The sequence below is a fragment of the Rhinopithecus roxellana genome, chromosome 10 (genome assembly GCF_007565055.1).
Source record: "Rhinopithecus roxellana isolate Shanxi Qingling chromosome 10, ASM756505v1, whole genome shotgun sequence".
In the NCBI taxonomy this organism is placed as follows: Eukaryota; Metazoa; Chordata; class Mammalia; order Primates; family Cercopithecidae; genus Rhinopithecus; species Rhinopithecus roxellana.
In genome coordinates, this window is record NC_044558.1 from 72055894 (window position 1) to 72072991 (window position 17098).

Here is a 17098-nt window from a genome sequence, read left to right on the forward strand (position 1 = left end):
CAGATAAAACTAAACAGTTCTGGCTGGGTGTGGTGGCTCACACCTGTCATCCCAGCATTCTGGGAGGCCGAGGTGGGCAGATCACTTGAGGTCAGGAGTTGAGTGAGACCAGCCTGGGCAACATGGTGAAATCCCATCTCTACTAGAAATACAAAATTTGCCAGGTGTGGTGGCGCATGTCTGTGATCCCTGCTACTCAGGAGGCTGAGGCAGGAGAATTGCTTGAACCCAGGAGACAGAGGTTGCAGTTAGCGGAGATCGTGCCACTGCACTCCAACCTGGGAGACAGAGTGAAACTCTGTCTCAAAACAAAAGCAAAAACAAGAAACTAAACAATTCCTGACCACTTATGTTGCTGTAGTGCTCTCTCCCACTTCCCACTATTCAGCATTTAGAGCTGATATTAGGGGAAGGACAAGGAATATGTTTGTCCTTGAAGAATTCTTGAAGAATACGGGTAATAATGATACTATCGGAGAGGTGGATATACAGGCTAGAGTGCAGTGGCACAATCATGGCTCACTGCAGTTTCAACCTCCCAAGGCTCAGGTTATCCTTCTGTCACTTACCCCCAGTAGCTAGGACTACAGGTGCTTTCCACCATGCCCAGCTAATTAATCTCTGTGTGTGTGTGTGTGTGTGTGTGTGTGTGTGTGTGTGTGTGTGTGTGTGTGTGTCTGTGTGTAGTTGATTTTTTGTTTTTTGTTTTTTAGTAGAGACAGGGTTTCACCATATTGCCCAGGCAGGTCTCGAACTCCTGGGATCAAGTGATCTGCCCGCCTGAGCCTCTCAAAGTGCTGAGATTACAGTCATGAGCCACCGCATCTGGCCACAGGTTTTCTATATAGAGGAAACAAATGGAACTCTTAGAGTGGATGAGCCCCCTTAAGCAGAATATAAGCCAGGAACCAACACAGATATCAAGTATTCTTTGTTATCATTAAGATATACAAGGTAAATGAGCATGTTTTGAGATAAGTTATTATTTTAAAAAGGGAAAGATGGAAGATTCAGAAGAGAAAAGTGCTATTTAATTCATTCAGCAAACATTTGTTGAATGCCTGTCAGGCTCTGAGCTTGTTACCCGTGTTTCAAAAATGGAAAGGCACAATCCTTCAGGAGCTTGCAAGCATACCTACAATTATAGGATAATGTGACTGACTGACTTATCAAAAACACGTAACATAGCCGGTCTGGCGGCCCATGCCTATAACCCCAGCACTTTGGGAGGCTGAGGCAGGAGGATTGCTTGAGCTCAGGAGTTTGAGACTGGCTTGGGCCACGTTGTGAGACCCTTATCTCTACAAAAACCAGAAAAAAATTACCCAGGTGTGGCTCTGCGTGCCTGTGGTATCAGTTACTTGGGAGGCTGAGGTGGGAGGATTGCTTGACCTCAGAAGGTGGAGGCTGTAGTGAGTTGTGATGGTGCCACTGCACTCCAGCCTGGGGGAGGGAACAAGACTCTGTCTTAAAAGTAAGAAAGGAGAGAGAAAAGGAAGGGAGGAAATGCTTCTACTGTATATCTCTAACCCTGTTACTTCCTAAAATTTAGTCTTGTAGCTCCACTACTCCAATAGTGTCATTATTACTGATATCCTTCAAGAATAACGTTTGTATTCAACATGAAAAGAGAAGAAGTTGTCTGGGCACGGTGGTTGACACTTGTAATCCCAGCACTTTGGGAGACTGAGGCGGGTGGATCTCTTGGGTCCAGGAGTTTGAGACGAGCCTGGGCAACATGGTGAAACCTGTCTCTACAAAAAATACAAAAATTAGCCTGGTGTGGTGATGCATGCCTATAGTCCTAGCTGCTTGGGAGGCTGAGGAGGGAGGATTGCTTGAGCCACTGCACTCCAGCCTGGGGAGCAGTGAGACTATGTCTCCGGAAAAAAAAAAAAAAGTAAAGAGAAGAGATTAAGGACAGCATGAAGTAACCTCAACATTAAAGGGCCTGGAAGAGGAAGTACTAAGAGGAGCCAGTTTAGATATAAGACGACTGAGAAGGACCTACTTACTGGAGAAGGTAGGAAGAGGAGTAAGAAGAATCTTTGTAGCTGTGGTGCAGGAGAATGTTAAATACAAGTGTCATGATACACAGAGGTCAAATAAGATGAGGACTGAAAGGTGTCCTTTGGTTTTGGCAAACTTGGTGACCTTAGTGTGATTTCGTTAGTGGAGTGGAAAGAGGTTTGGAAAGGTAGAAGTGAAGGCAAGGACATAACTGAGAGAATAACAGACATTTCCAAAATATTGGAAGAGGAGAAAGGAAGAGCAGGTAAACAAGGGGTTAAGGGAGGAGTTTTTTCCATCTAGATGGGAGAGACTTCAGTGTATTTCTATGTCTGTGAAAGAAGTATAGTGTTCTTATGATGGGAGGGGTGGTATGAGCCCCACAATATTTACAACATTTTAAAAGGTAATGGTGAGTTTTTAAACTTACTAAATTAAAATATTAATACTAATTATAAATTTAATTAGAAAATGTTAAGTTTTAAAAAAATATTAGGCAGGCCATCTCAACCAAATGACATGTAAATGTGCAAATATGCCCTTAGATCTAGAGTTGGTATAGTAGATTCTGCTTACTGTAACTACTTTGAGAATGGTGGCTTGTTTCTGTGAATGGAGTGTTCTTGTGTTTTTAAAGGAGAAATTGTGTTTAAAATTATTTTGATAGTTTTGGGGATGATAGCTAAATACCAGGTTATAATCTTTATTTTCTGCAACGTAAGATAATCATTTTTTTGAAAAGAATTTAAGGAAGAAGCCAAGCCTCTTCAAACTAAATCACCCTGCTTAAATTTTATGACATAAAATTTCTTTGGGCCGGGTTTGGTGGTGCATGCCTATAATCCCAGCACTTTGGGAGGCTGAGGCAGGTGGATCACTTGAGGTCAGGAGTTCGAGACCAGCCTGAGCAACAGGGTGAAACCCCTTCTCTACTAAAAATACAAAAAAAAAATTAGCTGGGCATGGTGGTGCACACTTGTAATCCCAGCAACTAGGGAGGCTGAGACAGGAGAATCTCTTGAACCCAAGAGGCGGAGGTTGCAGTGAGCTGAGATCGCGCCATTGCACTCCAGGCTGGGCAACAAAAGCAAAACTCCATCTGAAAAAAATAGATAATGCTGTCTTTCTTTTCTTGAGATAGATGTGATGGGAAGGTTTGTCAGGAATGTTGTGGGATTTATGTGAGATGAAAGTGTAACAGAATCCTAGACTTAAAAATATGCCATCAAGGCCGGGCGCGGTGGCTCAAGCCTGTAATCCCAGCACTTTGGGAGGCCGAGACAGGCGGATCACGAGGTCAGGAGATCGAGACCATCCTGGCTAACATGGTGAAACCCCGTCTCTACTAAAAATGCAAAAAACTAGCCGGGCGACGTGGCGGGCGCCTGTAGTCCCAGCTACTTGGGAGGCTGAGGCAAGAGAATGGTGTGAACCCGGGAGGCGGAGCTTGCAGTGAGCTGAGATCTGGCCACTGCACTCCAGCCTGGGTGGCAGAGCGAGACTCCATCTCAAAAAAAAAAAAAAAAAAAAAAAAAAAAAAAAAAAATATGCCATCAAGATATATTTGTATATTCATAAATATTATTTAAAGTATTTTATAACTTACAGTATATATATTTTTAACATTCATGATTTTATTTGACTTACCCAGTAATCCTGGGATGCAGTCAGAGCTCAAGGTGTGGAAACAAAGCCAGACGATGACTTGACTGTCCTGGACTGTAGCTGGGGACTATAGGCATGCGCCACCACTCCTGGCTAACTTTTTGTAGAGACAGGGTTTTGCCATGTTGCCCAGGCTGGTCTCAGACTCCTGGGCTCAAGCTATCTGCCCGCCTTAGCCTCCCAAAGTGCTGGGATTATAGACGTGAGCTACTGAGCCTGGACAGAAATTTTCAACAGCTTTTTGTTTATTGAATTTCTGTTGTGTGCTACTTATAAATATTTTTCAACATTGAGCTAAGAACCAGAAATGGTAATTCTAATACGGTAGTATTTAAATAATTAGTTCCAGGATATGTGTATTGTTTTAATAGGTAGATACACAAACAATTTTTCTTAAGTACAACCCAATTTTAGTTTTTGAGTCCTTTTTCAAGTGGTTCTACTTACAGAATTGATACTTTATGTTTTATTCTTTTCTTGAGGTCTTCAAAGAAGGAGAACATTTATTTTTTGAAATTACCATATGGAACTTTTGGTCCCTTTTATATTTCTGTCGTATATAACGGGATCTTACTTATTTGATTTTTCCTATATCTTGAGATAGTTTGCTATATCATCCTAGGAATTATTTTATTTATTTTAATTTTACTTTAAGTTCTGGGATACAGATGCAGAATGTGCAGGCTTGTTACATAGATAGACATGTGTCATGGTGGTTTGCTGTACCTATCAACCCGTCATCTGGGTTTTAAACCCCTCATGCATTAGGTATTTGTCCTAATACTTTCCCTCCCCTTGCCCCCATCCCCCAGCAGGCCCCGGTGTGTGATGATCCCCTCCCTGTGTCCATGTGTTCTCATTGTTCAGCTCCCACTTGTGAAGAACATGCAGTGTTTGGTTTTCAGTTCCTAGGAACTATTTTATCTTTACTACTTAGTTATTTCCAACTGTATTTAAAAGATACCAGAATAATAAGAAAACAGAAAAATGGTGGAGTCATCTAGAAGGATAGTGCAATTTTGAAAAAAAGAAAAAAAACACTATTTTATCATCTTTCCAGAAAGTATAAAAGTGTAGAGACAGTATTTTTGTAGTCTTTGCCCTCCTTTTTCTTTTTTTAAACTTTCATTGAACACATTTGAGAATTGAGAATTTTTCATTTTCTGCTCCTAATGACAGGAAGTTTACAAGATGTTTCAGTTATTAGATGAATCAGGGGATGGTGTAAAGCCAGTGATAGTGGCATCCAAAACTGTAGTGATGTTGAAATTGACCATATAAGGGAAATCTCACACCATGAGTCGTCAGATGACAATATCCTTGATCATTTTTCTCAAACTCAATAATTGATAAGTGAACAAATATTTCTGAGCACAAAAAGTAAATGTGGTTTCTCATATAAGTAGTCATTCAACAGAAAGGATTTTATCATGCAATATTTTGCAGAAAGAACTTGGAGCATCTTATTTTGCTTTAGAGACGTGTGACAAAATTCTTTTTCTTCTATATTTGACACAAAAATTTACTTGAGATAGTTCTTTAGTGGACCGATGCTGAAGGTAGGTATGTGTACCTCATCTACAAATGAAAACGGTAATTTTGAAGCAGAGAGAATGTCTGTCTCTTCAAGAAATTGTGAGTTGTCAAGGATTTCAAAAGTAAAGCGTCCTATGATCCAAGTGCAAGAAGTGGTAGAAGTAAAGAAAAGCTAAAACCTATTAGAAATGTATTTGAGGCCAGGCGCAATGACTCATGCCTATAATCCAGCACTTTGGGAAGCGGAGGCAGGCAGATCACCTGAGGCTGGGAGTTCAAGACCAGCCTGGCCAACATGGTGAAACACCCTAAAAATACAAAAAATTAGCCAGGCATGGTGGCACACGCTTGTAATCCCAGCTACTCAGGAGGCTGAGGTAGGAGAATTGCTTGAAGCTAGGAGGCTGGAGGTTGCATTGAGCCAAGATCATGCCACCACACTCCAGCCTGGGTGACTATCTCATTCATAGATAGATAGATAGATAGATAGATAGATAGATAGATAGATAGAATTTAAAACCAAGAATAGTACTTACAACATGAATGTTTCTAGGATTAGGCCTGACAGTCGATGAGGAGTTAGTTACATTAGAAAAAAATAAATAAAACCTGGCCGGGCACGGTGGCTCACACCTGTAATCTCAGCACTTTGGGAGGCTGAGGTGGGCAGATCACAAGATCAGGAGATTGAGACCATCCTGGCTAACACAGTGAAACCCTGTCTCTACTAAAAATACAAAAAAAAAAAAAAAAATTAGCCGGGTGTGGTGGTGGGCACCTGTAGTCCCAGCTACTCGGGAGGCTGAGGCAGGAGAATGGCGTGAACCCAGGAGGCGGAGCTTGCAGTGAGCCGAGATCGTGCCACTGCACTCCAGCCTGACAGAGTGAGATGCCGTCTCAAAAAAACAAAAACAAACAAAAAAACACCTTTTGGCCATTCGAGGTCTAGATAACTTCAAAACCAAGTTATTATGGAATAAGAAATTGGGTTTACTCTCTTCTAGAGTCTTAATAAAATGCTTAATGAAGTTGTTTCATTGTTCTCTTATTAAAAGGGTCCATTGTGATGTTTGTTTCTCCTGGTATACTGACCATTTAAACATGGACAGAAGTTATTTCCTTTCTGTCTATAATAACTCCTCCTTCTGTTTTCTGTAACACAACACACAGTTTTTTTGTTTTTAATTTTTAGTGCATGAGGGCAGGGCCTGTGTTTGTCTTGTTCATGGTTAATCTCCAGCACATTACCTAGTGCCTGACACATGTAAATGTGCAATAAAATTTGTCGGACAAGTAGTTTCTTTCCTTTTTTTTGTTCCAGAAGACAGGGTCTCACTCTGTCACCCAGGCTGGAATGCGGTGGTGTGTGTAATCGTGGCTCACTGCAACCTCCACCTCCTGGGTTCAAGCGATTTTTCCACTTCAGCCTCCCACAGGCACGTACCACTATGCTTGGCCAATTTCTGTATTTTTTTGTAGAGGTGGAGTTTCACTGTGTTGCCCAGGCTGGCCTCGAACTCTTGGACTCAAATGATCTGCCTGCCTTGGGCTCCCAAAGTGCTGGGATTACAGGTGTGAGCCACCGCGCCTGGCCGTAAACAGGTGGTTTTTTAATAAAATCTTTCCTTGGTTAGATTTTTGGGCTTTTGTTAGCCAGAGTATCAGCAGATTCACAGTAGGTTTGGATTTAGTCCAGCCTTTTTTATTCAATGAGATTTACCATATTGCTTCAATTTGCCATATATTTTGGTTTTACTAAGCAGATTACTTCTTTCTGAAATTTGAGTTATGCTATCTCTTTTTAGTAAAGAATCAGTCTTTGTTTTTAATATTCTTTGTCTTTCTTTCCTTTCTTTCATCTTACCTGTCCAACATGACAAAGCTCAATTATGATGAAGTTGATCAAGCCTAAAATATTATTCCTATAATATTTAGCACATGGGATTTTTGTCAGTGGGGGTGGAAGGCAGACCATAGTTGAAAACTACATATATGAAGCCAACATGCGTTGACCTCCTTACACAGAAGGTCAGCTGGCCCCAAAAATATTTTGTCCTAATAAGTAATGAAATGCTCCCCCTTTTCTTACATTATAGTAAATGAATAGACTGCCAAATTTTATACAGTCTATTTGGGCTGTCTATGAAAGATACATAGGGATCCCCAAATTGGTGAATATCATAGCTGACAAATACAGTCTAATCATGGCATATGTTAATAAGCCAGTGGCTAGTCAGTAGTCATTTATTAACTGGGCAACCATTTTGTGCTCATCAACTCCTTATCATGGATCCTTTGGCGTTACTAAAAGTGTACTGTCAAAACCATGAATGATAAATCTGTGAACATAAAAAGGTATATTTTATAAATGATACTCGGTCCTTTATTTACTGAGTTAACTATTTCCTACCTCTACAATTTCCTCCTATCCTGATTTTTCTCATCAAATAGAAAAGGGATCATAAACTTTAAGATACCTGGAGATAGAAGGGCTTTCTTTTTAATAGGACATGGAGTTGAGTGACTTACGACATTGTAAAAAGATCATCATAAACTGTGTTCCGCCTACCTTCACTGAAAGCTCTTTAGCCCCTACAGAGCATCAGAGAACTTTATTTGAATAATTAAACTATATTTGAATAATTAAACTTTATTTGAATAATTAAACTACATTTATGTTTTATGCCTCTTTTCTCTCAAAATTCAACCAGATGACATAATCCTAGAATTGAGGTACAAAATCGTAATCTTTAAGTGAAAATCAACCTTCACATTAAAATAAGAATAAAAATGGAATAGTTGTGTAGTATACATTTAGGAAAGCCTAGGATAAAAAGAGAACGATGTACTCGAGAACAGAAAAAAAGAACCACTACAGAAAATTTGTTGATGGTTAGAAAATAACAACACTAGTTACAGAGATTACACGATCACTTATTAGACCACTAGTCTCACATTTTTACTTCTACTGTGGTGTAGTACCTTTCTATTTCAGACTAATGCCAGTAATTGTTGTAAAATTCAAGTCTGAATTTCTTCAGTGACTTCTCATCACTTAAGAATAAAATCTAGACTGCTTAGCTTTCAATCGTGGGATCCCTTCTTATCTATCCAGCTTGGTTTTTTTTCACTCTCTCTACCACTCTGCTCTCCATCTCAAACTTTATCCTATAGTAGTACCAGTATTCACCAGATATATTGCACTTCTTCATGCTTCTTTTTAAAGTGTGGTCCCTAGAGACCTCAGCACAACTTGGAAACTAGTTAGAAATACAGTTTCTTGGGCTCTACTTCAAGGCCTACTAAATCAAAAACCCTGGGGGTAGGCTAAGCAAGCTGAATAAGCCTTCTAGGTGATTCTGATGTACCTTAAATTTGAAAACCGCCACCTTAACCCTTTTCTTTTTTTAACCTCAGCCATTAACTACCATACTGTCAATATCACTTTTATTTGTGCAACTCTTAATCTACATCTCAAACTCGCTGTCAGTCCTATTTTTTAAGTTGTATATTGGATATCTGTCCTGGATATCCTTTCAGTACTTCAGACTATCTAGGCCGTGAGCAAAATTCATTATCCATCTCCTGAAACCTACTTTACATACTGTTGCCTATTTTCTCTCAGCCTGGCAGCTTTGATTCTTAGATTGTACAATATTTTCTCATTATTTTTTATGTTGTCTTGCTGCAGAGGAACAGGGGGAAAAAAAGATTTTTAAAAAACTGTACTAACCAAAAAAAGGTCAGGATTTTTCATGCAATAAAGTTACTATTGTTTGTAGAGCCATCTGTTAAAATGTATTTTTATCTTACTTCTTCCCTCCTTCCCTCTGCCTCTTTCTTTGCTGTATCCTTCTTTCTCTCTCAAGAACTTAGAGACTGTATTTTGAATCTTAACCTCAGTTGTGCAAGTTCTGTGGTAAAGCTGGACAGGTGAAAGCTTGTACCAACATCAGATGTTGAAGCCAGGCAACATTTCAGATATCCCTGAAGAGTTCTTACAGTAGGTTCTCAATAAATATTTTCTAAATGAGTAAGTTAGCAAGTTAGATGAGTCTCAAAGGACTGGGTAGATCTCCAGGGTCAAAAGAGCATAGTGAGATTGAAGCTGGAGATGTAAGAAACTTAAAGGATTTAAGCAATAAGGAGTGAGAAATTTTGATAATAAATGTTTATTAAATGAATAAATGAAAAGCTTTAAAAAACAGATAGCCATTGTCACAAATGGTTAAGTATTTCCTTCTCTGAAGGAGGAGGGATAAATTATTATTTCAGTGTAAACTTTGAAGTTTGATTTTTAGAATTCATGTTTATATGGGTACATCCCATTTAGTTTGATATACATTTAAAATAATTTATGATGTTGATTTATGTAACAGTATTTTAATGTTTGACCATATATCTTAGACTGTAAATTTTAACTGTTACAGTTTGTTCTGTTTTTGTTGAACAGGAAAAACAATGATATATACTTGAAAGTTATTGTTATTAATTTGTTTTCATAATGTGAGATATTCTCTCACAAAGCACTTAAGTTAAGTTATAATTTAAAATACCTTTCTTTTTAACATGCACACAGGAAACCTCGACCTGTCTCCCAGTTGGTTGCACAGCAGGTTACTCAGCAGTTTGTGCCTCCTACACAGTCAAAGAAAGAGAAAAAAGATAAAGTAGAAAAAGAAAAAAATGAAAAGGAAACAACTAGCAAAAAGAATAGCCATAAGAAAACCAGGTAAATTTGAAGAGTGTTTTATGACATTTTTGAAATAATAAAACCATTTAATTTTTTAAACATTGATACACTAATATACACAAAGTGGAAGTAAAATATTTGGTTTCCTTTATTTTAAGGTATCAGAAAAGGTTTTACTGAGTTTGAAAGATACATTGGAAATTAAACACAGAAGCCACAAATACAAGCTTAAATGTGGTGATGCTTTTTTCTTTTTACTAGATTGGAAGACATTGTGTCTGGGTGTTTTGTTTTGTTTTGTTTTTCCCTTAAGAAGAGCTGTTTGAACCAGGAGTGGTTTTCAAAATACTGAACAGATAATTGCATGGGTTTTAACCTATCAAAATGGTCATGCGTTCAGTCAGAACAATCATGATACCCTTATTGGTGTGTGTCAGTGGAGTAACAATCTTCCTTGCATGTCGCTCAACCTTAGTTTTTATCACCTTCCTCCATGGTACAACTATTTCACTGTTGTCTAAAACATCTATTTTAATAAAATTAATAAGCTGTCTGCAAAATTATGATACAGCTATAGAAGCATAAGTTCTACTTCTAGGCTGTCACAGGTTTTAGTTGCATTGAAGAATATTCATGAATGATTGGTTTGATTAATGTTAATGAGTTGAAACATTTTATGATATTTTTGTGGCTGGTTACACATAAATTGCTTTAAATATGTGTATTCATTTTGTTACTTTCACCTACTTTTAATATTTATTATATGCTCAGAAATTTGGTAGAGGGAAAAGCTAGTTTAAAATTTCATTTTTTTTATGTTTAGACCAAGATTGAAAAATGTGGATCGGAGTAGTGCTCAGCATTTGGAAGTTACCGTTGGAGATCTGACAGTCATTATTACAGACTTTAAGGAGAAAACAAAGTCACCACCTGCATCTAGTGCTGCTTCTGCAGATCAGCACAGTCAAAGCGGCTCTAGCTCTGATAACACAGAGAGAGGAATGTCCAGGTCATCTTCACCCAGAGGAGAAGCCTCATCATTGAATGGAGAATCTCATTAAAGTTTATTTTCTCCAGTTTCTTAGTCACTTCTGTCCTACCATGCAAATACACAGATGATGCCAAGAGGTACCACATTTTCATGACAAATACATTCATGCACAATCCATAATTTGAGTTTTACATAAAATAGAAATTTGTTAGAATTTGTTAGATTTTATTGCAACTATGCCTACCAAACATTTCCAGACTTAACATTTTGGTCTCTGCAGTTAAGTGCCATGAAAATGTGGTTGAATTATTCATTATGCAGTGTTATTGGTAAGTGTATTTTCACTTTTAGTTTAGTGAATTCTAACACATAATTCTTGAATTCTCTACTATTGGCATGTAACGAATTTAAATTTTTTATAACATAGTGCAAGCTGCCTAAATATGTATTATTTGAAAATTGTGAAACAGATAGTTATATGTATACAAGTCAAAGATCAACTTAACTATTGCTGCAACAGGTTTTTCTTGATGGTTATCCTCTTAAATACACCTGCTGGTACTTGGTGTGGTTAAATAGGAAAATTGTTATTAAATAAAGAATTTGTATGAACCTTTGCCAATGTTTTGGACACGTTTTACTAATTATTGTTCCTGAATTATGTTTCTGGTTTTATCCATTTTTTGAGGTTTTTTTGTTTGCTTATTTTTCAAAACATTCATTTATTGTAATGTTTACTAGCAGACTAGTAAACAATAAAGCATTGATTATTTAGCTTTATAATTCAGGTTTAGTGCTATTGTCATTGAACACTGGTATTTTCTGTATCATATAAAACATTAAAATTCAAATAATTATAAGCATTTGGCAAAAACGAGAAAAGAAACTTGCCATATTTTACAAGCTGCAATTTTAGAAAAGCTTTAACTTAATGATAGTTTTATCACTGTTTTCTTGTCCCAAACTTATCCAGGGCCATAGATGCATGAATCTAATTAAAACAGAAATAGGAATTGTTGCACAGAAATGGGAAATAGCTAATTTTAAATCAGTCTAATTGGCCTCTTACTAAATACAACAATTCTTATGAAAATCATAGTACCCTATTTTCAGACACAACTGCCAGTTTACACATTTCTGAGTATCCTGAAAGGAAAAAAGTATAGCCCCACTTATACTATGTAAAATTACCAATAAAATATTTTTATGACTACAGATTTTGCATTTTTGTTTATGACTATTAAAGTGTTTTATTTCGTATTTAGAATTTCAACCTGGAAACCACACAGTACTTAAATTTTCCTGGGGTCTCCTGCTTTCTCTTAACCATTTGCTTAATATATATCTACCTATAGGAGACTTCTGAATTGTAAATGGACTTAAAAATAGAATGTGGATACAAAATATCACATAAGACATCATGATAACATTTGAAGAAAAAATAAAACTGTAGACCCTAACAGTTGTGATATTTGGTGGTTTCGTGTGGTAATGTAATTTTCTGTTTACAGTACTTTTTACAGGCACAGTGGTACTGTCTTTTTTGTAAGATGCTAGTTGTGAAATACAATTGCATACAGTAAAAGTCTGTGATTAAAACATTTATATACCTCATTCTTTAGTGTTGTTAAATGAAAAATTAAAATTGTGTTTGTTACAAGATACGTTCAGTGGAATACCAACTAACCAGATATATTCCATTAAAACACGATATTTTTGTCTTATTCTGTTTTTAACATGTTTCAAATGTTTTATATATTCATTTTTGGACAGAGTAAAAATTTTAAAATGTAATAGGGAAAATATTTAATTTTTAAGTCAAAAACTATACTTTAAAGGCATTACATCTTATGATCAAATACTTTCAGAATGTATTTTAAATGAGCTGCAAGAGAGAAAAATCCGACAGGAGAGGGGATTTTATCTGAATGGAGCATACTCATATTTCTAAATAGGTGGGTAGATACTCATCTTTCTACATAGGCAGGAACACAGTGTAGCATGGAGATTAAGCATGCTAACTGACACCTGATGTTTGAATCCTGTTGTAGAATGGAAATGAGCTTAAATTACCCAAGCTTACTTTCCATCTATAAAACAGGGCTAATGGTAATCACATCTAATTTATAGGGTTGTTGGGAGGATTAAGTCAATCCATGTAAAATTCTTAATTATCTGACACATAGTGGTCACTCAGTAAATGTGAGCTTTTTCTATTGTTATAGGTAAAATCCCATTACAAAAATACAAAAATATTTTTTGTAACAATTATTTTCATGCCCTCTTGGATGACATAAAGTAATAGTGTTTTATAGATTTCACTAAATTTTCAGTGTAATATCAGATGTTTTCTCTGGACGCAGAAAGACCATCTTTCCATAATTAAAGAACCTGGTGGGTGTGCACTATGAGATTGGAGAAATGAATTAAGTCAACTAGTTTGAAAGTGTTTTACTTTTATTAATCACAGGTATCTCAACTTGCCTTTGTTTCACCCTACCTCAAATACTCTTCCACACCAGGAAAACAAACACAAATTCCATAAATAGAACTGATGTTAAAATACGCAGAAAGATTCAGAACCTAAGTTTAGGGTACATACTTTGCTCTGTTTCATGAACTTACAAGGTGGTTTGAGCACTGGGTTCCTTTAGCCAAATTCCATACAAAAAGAACTTGGATGTTTTCCAGCATTTATTACCTTACTTTGCTATAAGTAAGTGTGAAGATAGCCCAGGTGCGATGGCTCATGCCAATAATCCCAGCACTTTGGGCTGAAGCGGGCAGATATTTTGAGCCCAGGGCCAGCCTGGGCAACATGGTGAAAGCTCATCTCTATAAAATATATATATATATATATGTGTGTGTGTGTGTGTGTGTGTGTATTTAAAAAAGTGAATATACTTTGAGGCAGAAGAATAATCTTAAAACCTTTTGTATTATAGAATAGAAATAGTTAAAGGTTTTATTTTTATTAAATGCTTTCTTAAAATGATAGTGGATAATAGACAAAGCGAAACATTTTAAAAGGAAGAGAAACTTCAGCCTTTCTAAGTTGATAGCATGTTTATTAACTTTTAAAGATCCTTATAGCCTAAAAGAATGTAGCCTCTGCATATTATATGCATTAATGGTAAATGGTCTAGAAGTTTTTGTTTCCACTGAGGCTTCCCCCACCTACTTTTTTAAACTTCCTACTATGGTTTGGATATGGTTTGTCCTCACCAAGATTCATGCTGAGGCCTGAGTCCCCAGTTTGTTGTGTTGGTAGGTGGTGCCTTTAAGAGATGATTAGTCATTGCGATGGATTAAGGGCTTTCTCATGAGGCTCAGTTAGTTCTGGAATGGATTCACTCTTGCAGGAATGGATGAATTCTCACAAGAGTGGGTTGTTATAAAGTGAGGATGCTTCTTGTGTTCTGTTCTCTTTGCCCTCCTCAGTTCACCATCTGCTTTCCACCATGAGTTGAAGCAGCATGAGGCCCTCATCAGATGGCCTGCCTGATCTTCGACTCCTTAGCCTTTGCAATCATGAGCCAAAATAAATCTATTTTCTTTACAAATTGCCCAGTCTCAGGTATTCTGTTACAGCAAAAAAAAAAAAAAAGTGGATTGAGATACTTTTTTGCTCTGCAACTTACCTCTTTTCCAGAATCTTTTAAGGACTCGATGTAGGAACTAAGCTATTTAGTAAGTCATTAGTAGAAGTTTCCGCACAGTATTTTGAAAATTAGGTGAAAACAGAAAAGTGAGTGCGTATATAAGGAAAGTAATAGTAAAAAAGCGCTTTGACTTCTTAGTACTCACCCTCTCCTGTATATCCCCAGGCACCTTCAGGTGTCTGGAACAAAGAATGTAGGAAAAACTGAAGTTCAGAACAGTTACCAGTGACAAAAATCACTGATTAGAATAAAAAAGACAAGGTTATAGAATATATGTTGTTACTGACCATCTTTCAAAAGCAGAAGGAAAAGAATGCCCTCCCTGGCTACTGAGGGTGATGAAAAGTAGGCCCCACTCCTATCACAGGCAATGAAGGACAGGGATGGAAAAAAAAAGTGAAGAAGAAGGGGAAAAAGCAAAAGTTATGAAAAAATTTAGAAAAGGGGACACTGGGATTCAGTCTGGATAGTGGTAGAATCACTAGGAAGGGAAAGAACAAATAGAACTTAACAGCACATCAGTCTCTGGTGACGTTTTAAAAACATGATAAAGCATCTTCATGATGTCTCTTGTCATTAGCTAAAGTTTAGCTTGTGTTTATTAAGACTACTAAGACAGCAGTATGTGTAATACAGAATGATGTTCATCAAAACCAGTTTGCTTTAGGAAACTGTCACAGAGAAGTTGTACCTTGAATTACAAGATAATTCAAGACCCACTAAACCTGTGTGTATTATTTCCACTCCTCAGGAATTCCAGTTGGGGAAGTATCTATTTCACTGAGTCCTTGCCCCAAAAAGTTCCCCCAGGGGTTTATTCTTACAACTTGAAGTTTTTTGTTTTCTGGTTTTTTAAAAAATATTATTTGGTGTGATTTACACTAGATATATGTGGCCATTTATAAGAACAAAAGAAAATTACTTTCCTGAATGCACATCCCTACCAGCCCAGATAATTTAAATGTTAAGTATGTAATGTGCAATTGACCCTTGAACAACATAGGTTTTAACTGCGTGGGTGCACTTACACATGGATTTTCTTCCAACTCTGCCATGTTGAAGACAGCAAAATCAACCATTCCTCTTTTTCCTCAGACTACTCAATATGAAGACTATGAAGATGCAGACCTTTATGATGATCAACTTCCACTTAATGAATAGTAAATATGTTTTTCCTTCCTAATGATTTAACAATTTCTCTAGCTTACTTTATTGAAGAATACAGTATATAATACATATACAAAGTATGTGTTAATCAACTGTTTATGTTATCAATAAGGCTTTTGGTCAACAGTAGGCTTTTAGTAGTTACGTTTTGGGGGAGTCAAAAGTTGTATGCCAGTTTCTGACTGCTTGAGGGTTGGTGTCTCTAACCGCCACATTGTTTAAAGGTCAACTGAATTAGGCTTTGTGCTTAGCCAGTGCAGATATTCCTGCCTGTATGGAATGGTCTAATTCTGGAGCATATGAAAGGCCATAAGACTAAATACTTCAATGGAAAAAATCAAGTAGCTATCTGGAAGGCTTCAGTGCTCTGGGACATGTTTCACATTCTTAGTCTCCCCTGTTGGTGGGAGTTATGGACTGTAATAGCTCTCTCACTGTTGTAATACAGCATTTTGTTGACTTTGGTTTTATTTACATCAGTATTATTTAATTCAGTGAACACTTATTGAGTATTTGGTGAACACTTATTGAATACATACTCAATAAGATGTGGAATGCACATCTTAAAGACTGTAAATTACAGTGCTGTAACTATAATAATAAAAACATGTATGAGATACGAGAGAGTGCTTGTTACCCATTTGTTTCTAGAAAATTCACCTAGGCTTAAGTATCTACTGCAAGTCCACATTGAAAATGTTAGGGCCTCATCTTGATGTTTGAAGCTGATAACGTTGGGTGTCACCAGTAGTTTTAGTCAACTCTTGTTTTATTTACTCCAGCTTGAATTTTCAAAAGTTTAAGACTTTAAGCCATGTAAAGTGAGATAATTTATCATTTTCCTGCACTAATTTTTTTAAAATCACACAACAACTGAATGAGGTCTGCTATGTCCTTTTTGTAGATGAAGAAGCATATTACATCACTGTCCAAAAGAAATTTTATTCAGATTTACTTCAGAAAGAGCTTTGCTTCACCTGAGAAATTGCCTTTTCCTTATGGACAAAGCAGATTATGAATTGCCCGAAATTTTTGCTGTAGTTGTGAGAAATCTCCTATTAAAATTGGGTTCAGGCTGGGTGCGGTGGCTCACACCTATAATCCCAGCACTTTGGGAGGCCGAGGTGGACGGATCACCTGAGGTCAGGCTGGTTCAAGACCAGTCTGGCCAATATGGTGAAACTCCGTCTCTACTAAAAATACAAAAAATTAGCCGGTCATAGTGGTGGGCGCCTGTAATCCTAGCTACTTGGGAGACTGAGGCAGGAGAATTGCTTGAAACCAGGAGCTGGAGGTGGCAGTGAGCAGAGATCCCACCCCTGCACTCCAGCCTGGGTGACAGAGCAAGACTCTGTCTCAAAAAAAAAAAAAAAA

At 37.2% G+C, this 17098-nt stretch overlaps 1 protein-coding gene across 10 annotated transcripts in view; it reads left to right on the top strand.

Annotated features, from left to right (window-relative positions):
• The window catches only part of YAF2 (YY1 associated factor 2), a 79780-nt gene extending 65326 nt beyond the window's left edge, over positions 1-14454 (top strand). For 5 of the 10 annotated variants that reach the window (XR_004059695.1, XR_004059694.1, XR_004059696.1 and 2 more), the window contains 2 exons: positions 9791-9943; positions 10728-10962. Coding sequence is in view for 2 of the 10 variants with exons in the window: in XM_030939593.1 (XP_030795453.1) it covers positions 9791-9943; positions 10728-10965 (391 nt within the window). In the remaining 8 variants the exon portion in view is untranslated. Of the gene's footprint in view, positions 1-9790; positions 9944-10727 lie in introns of those variants that run through there. The other 5 variants (XR_004059698.1, XR_004059699.1, XM_030939593.1 and 2 more) reach the window with 4 other exon arrangements.
• Positions 14455-17098: the final 2644 nt, after the last annotated feature.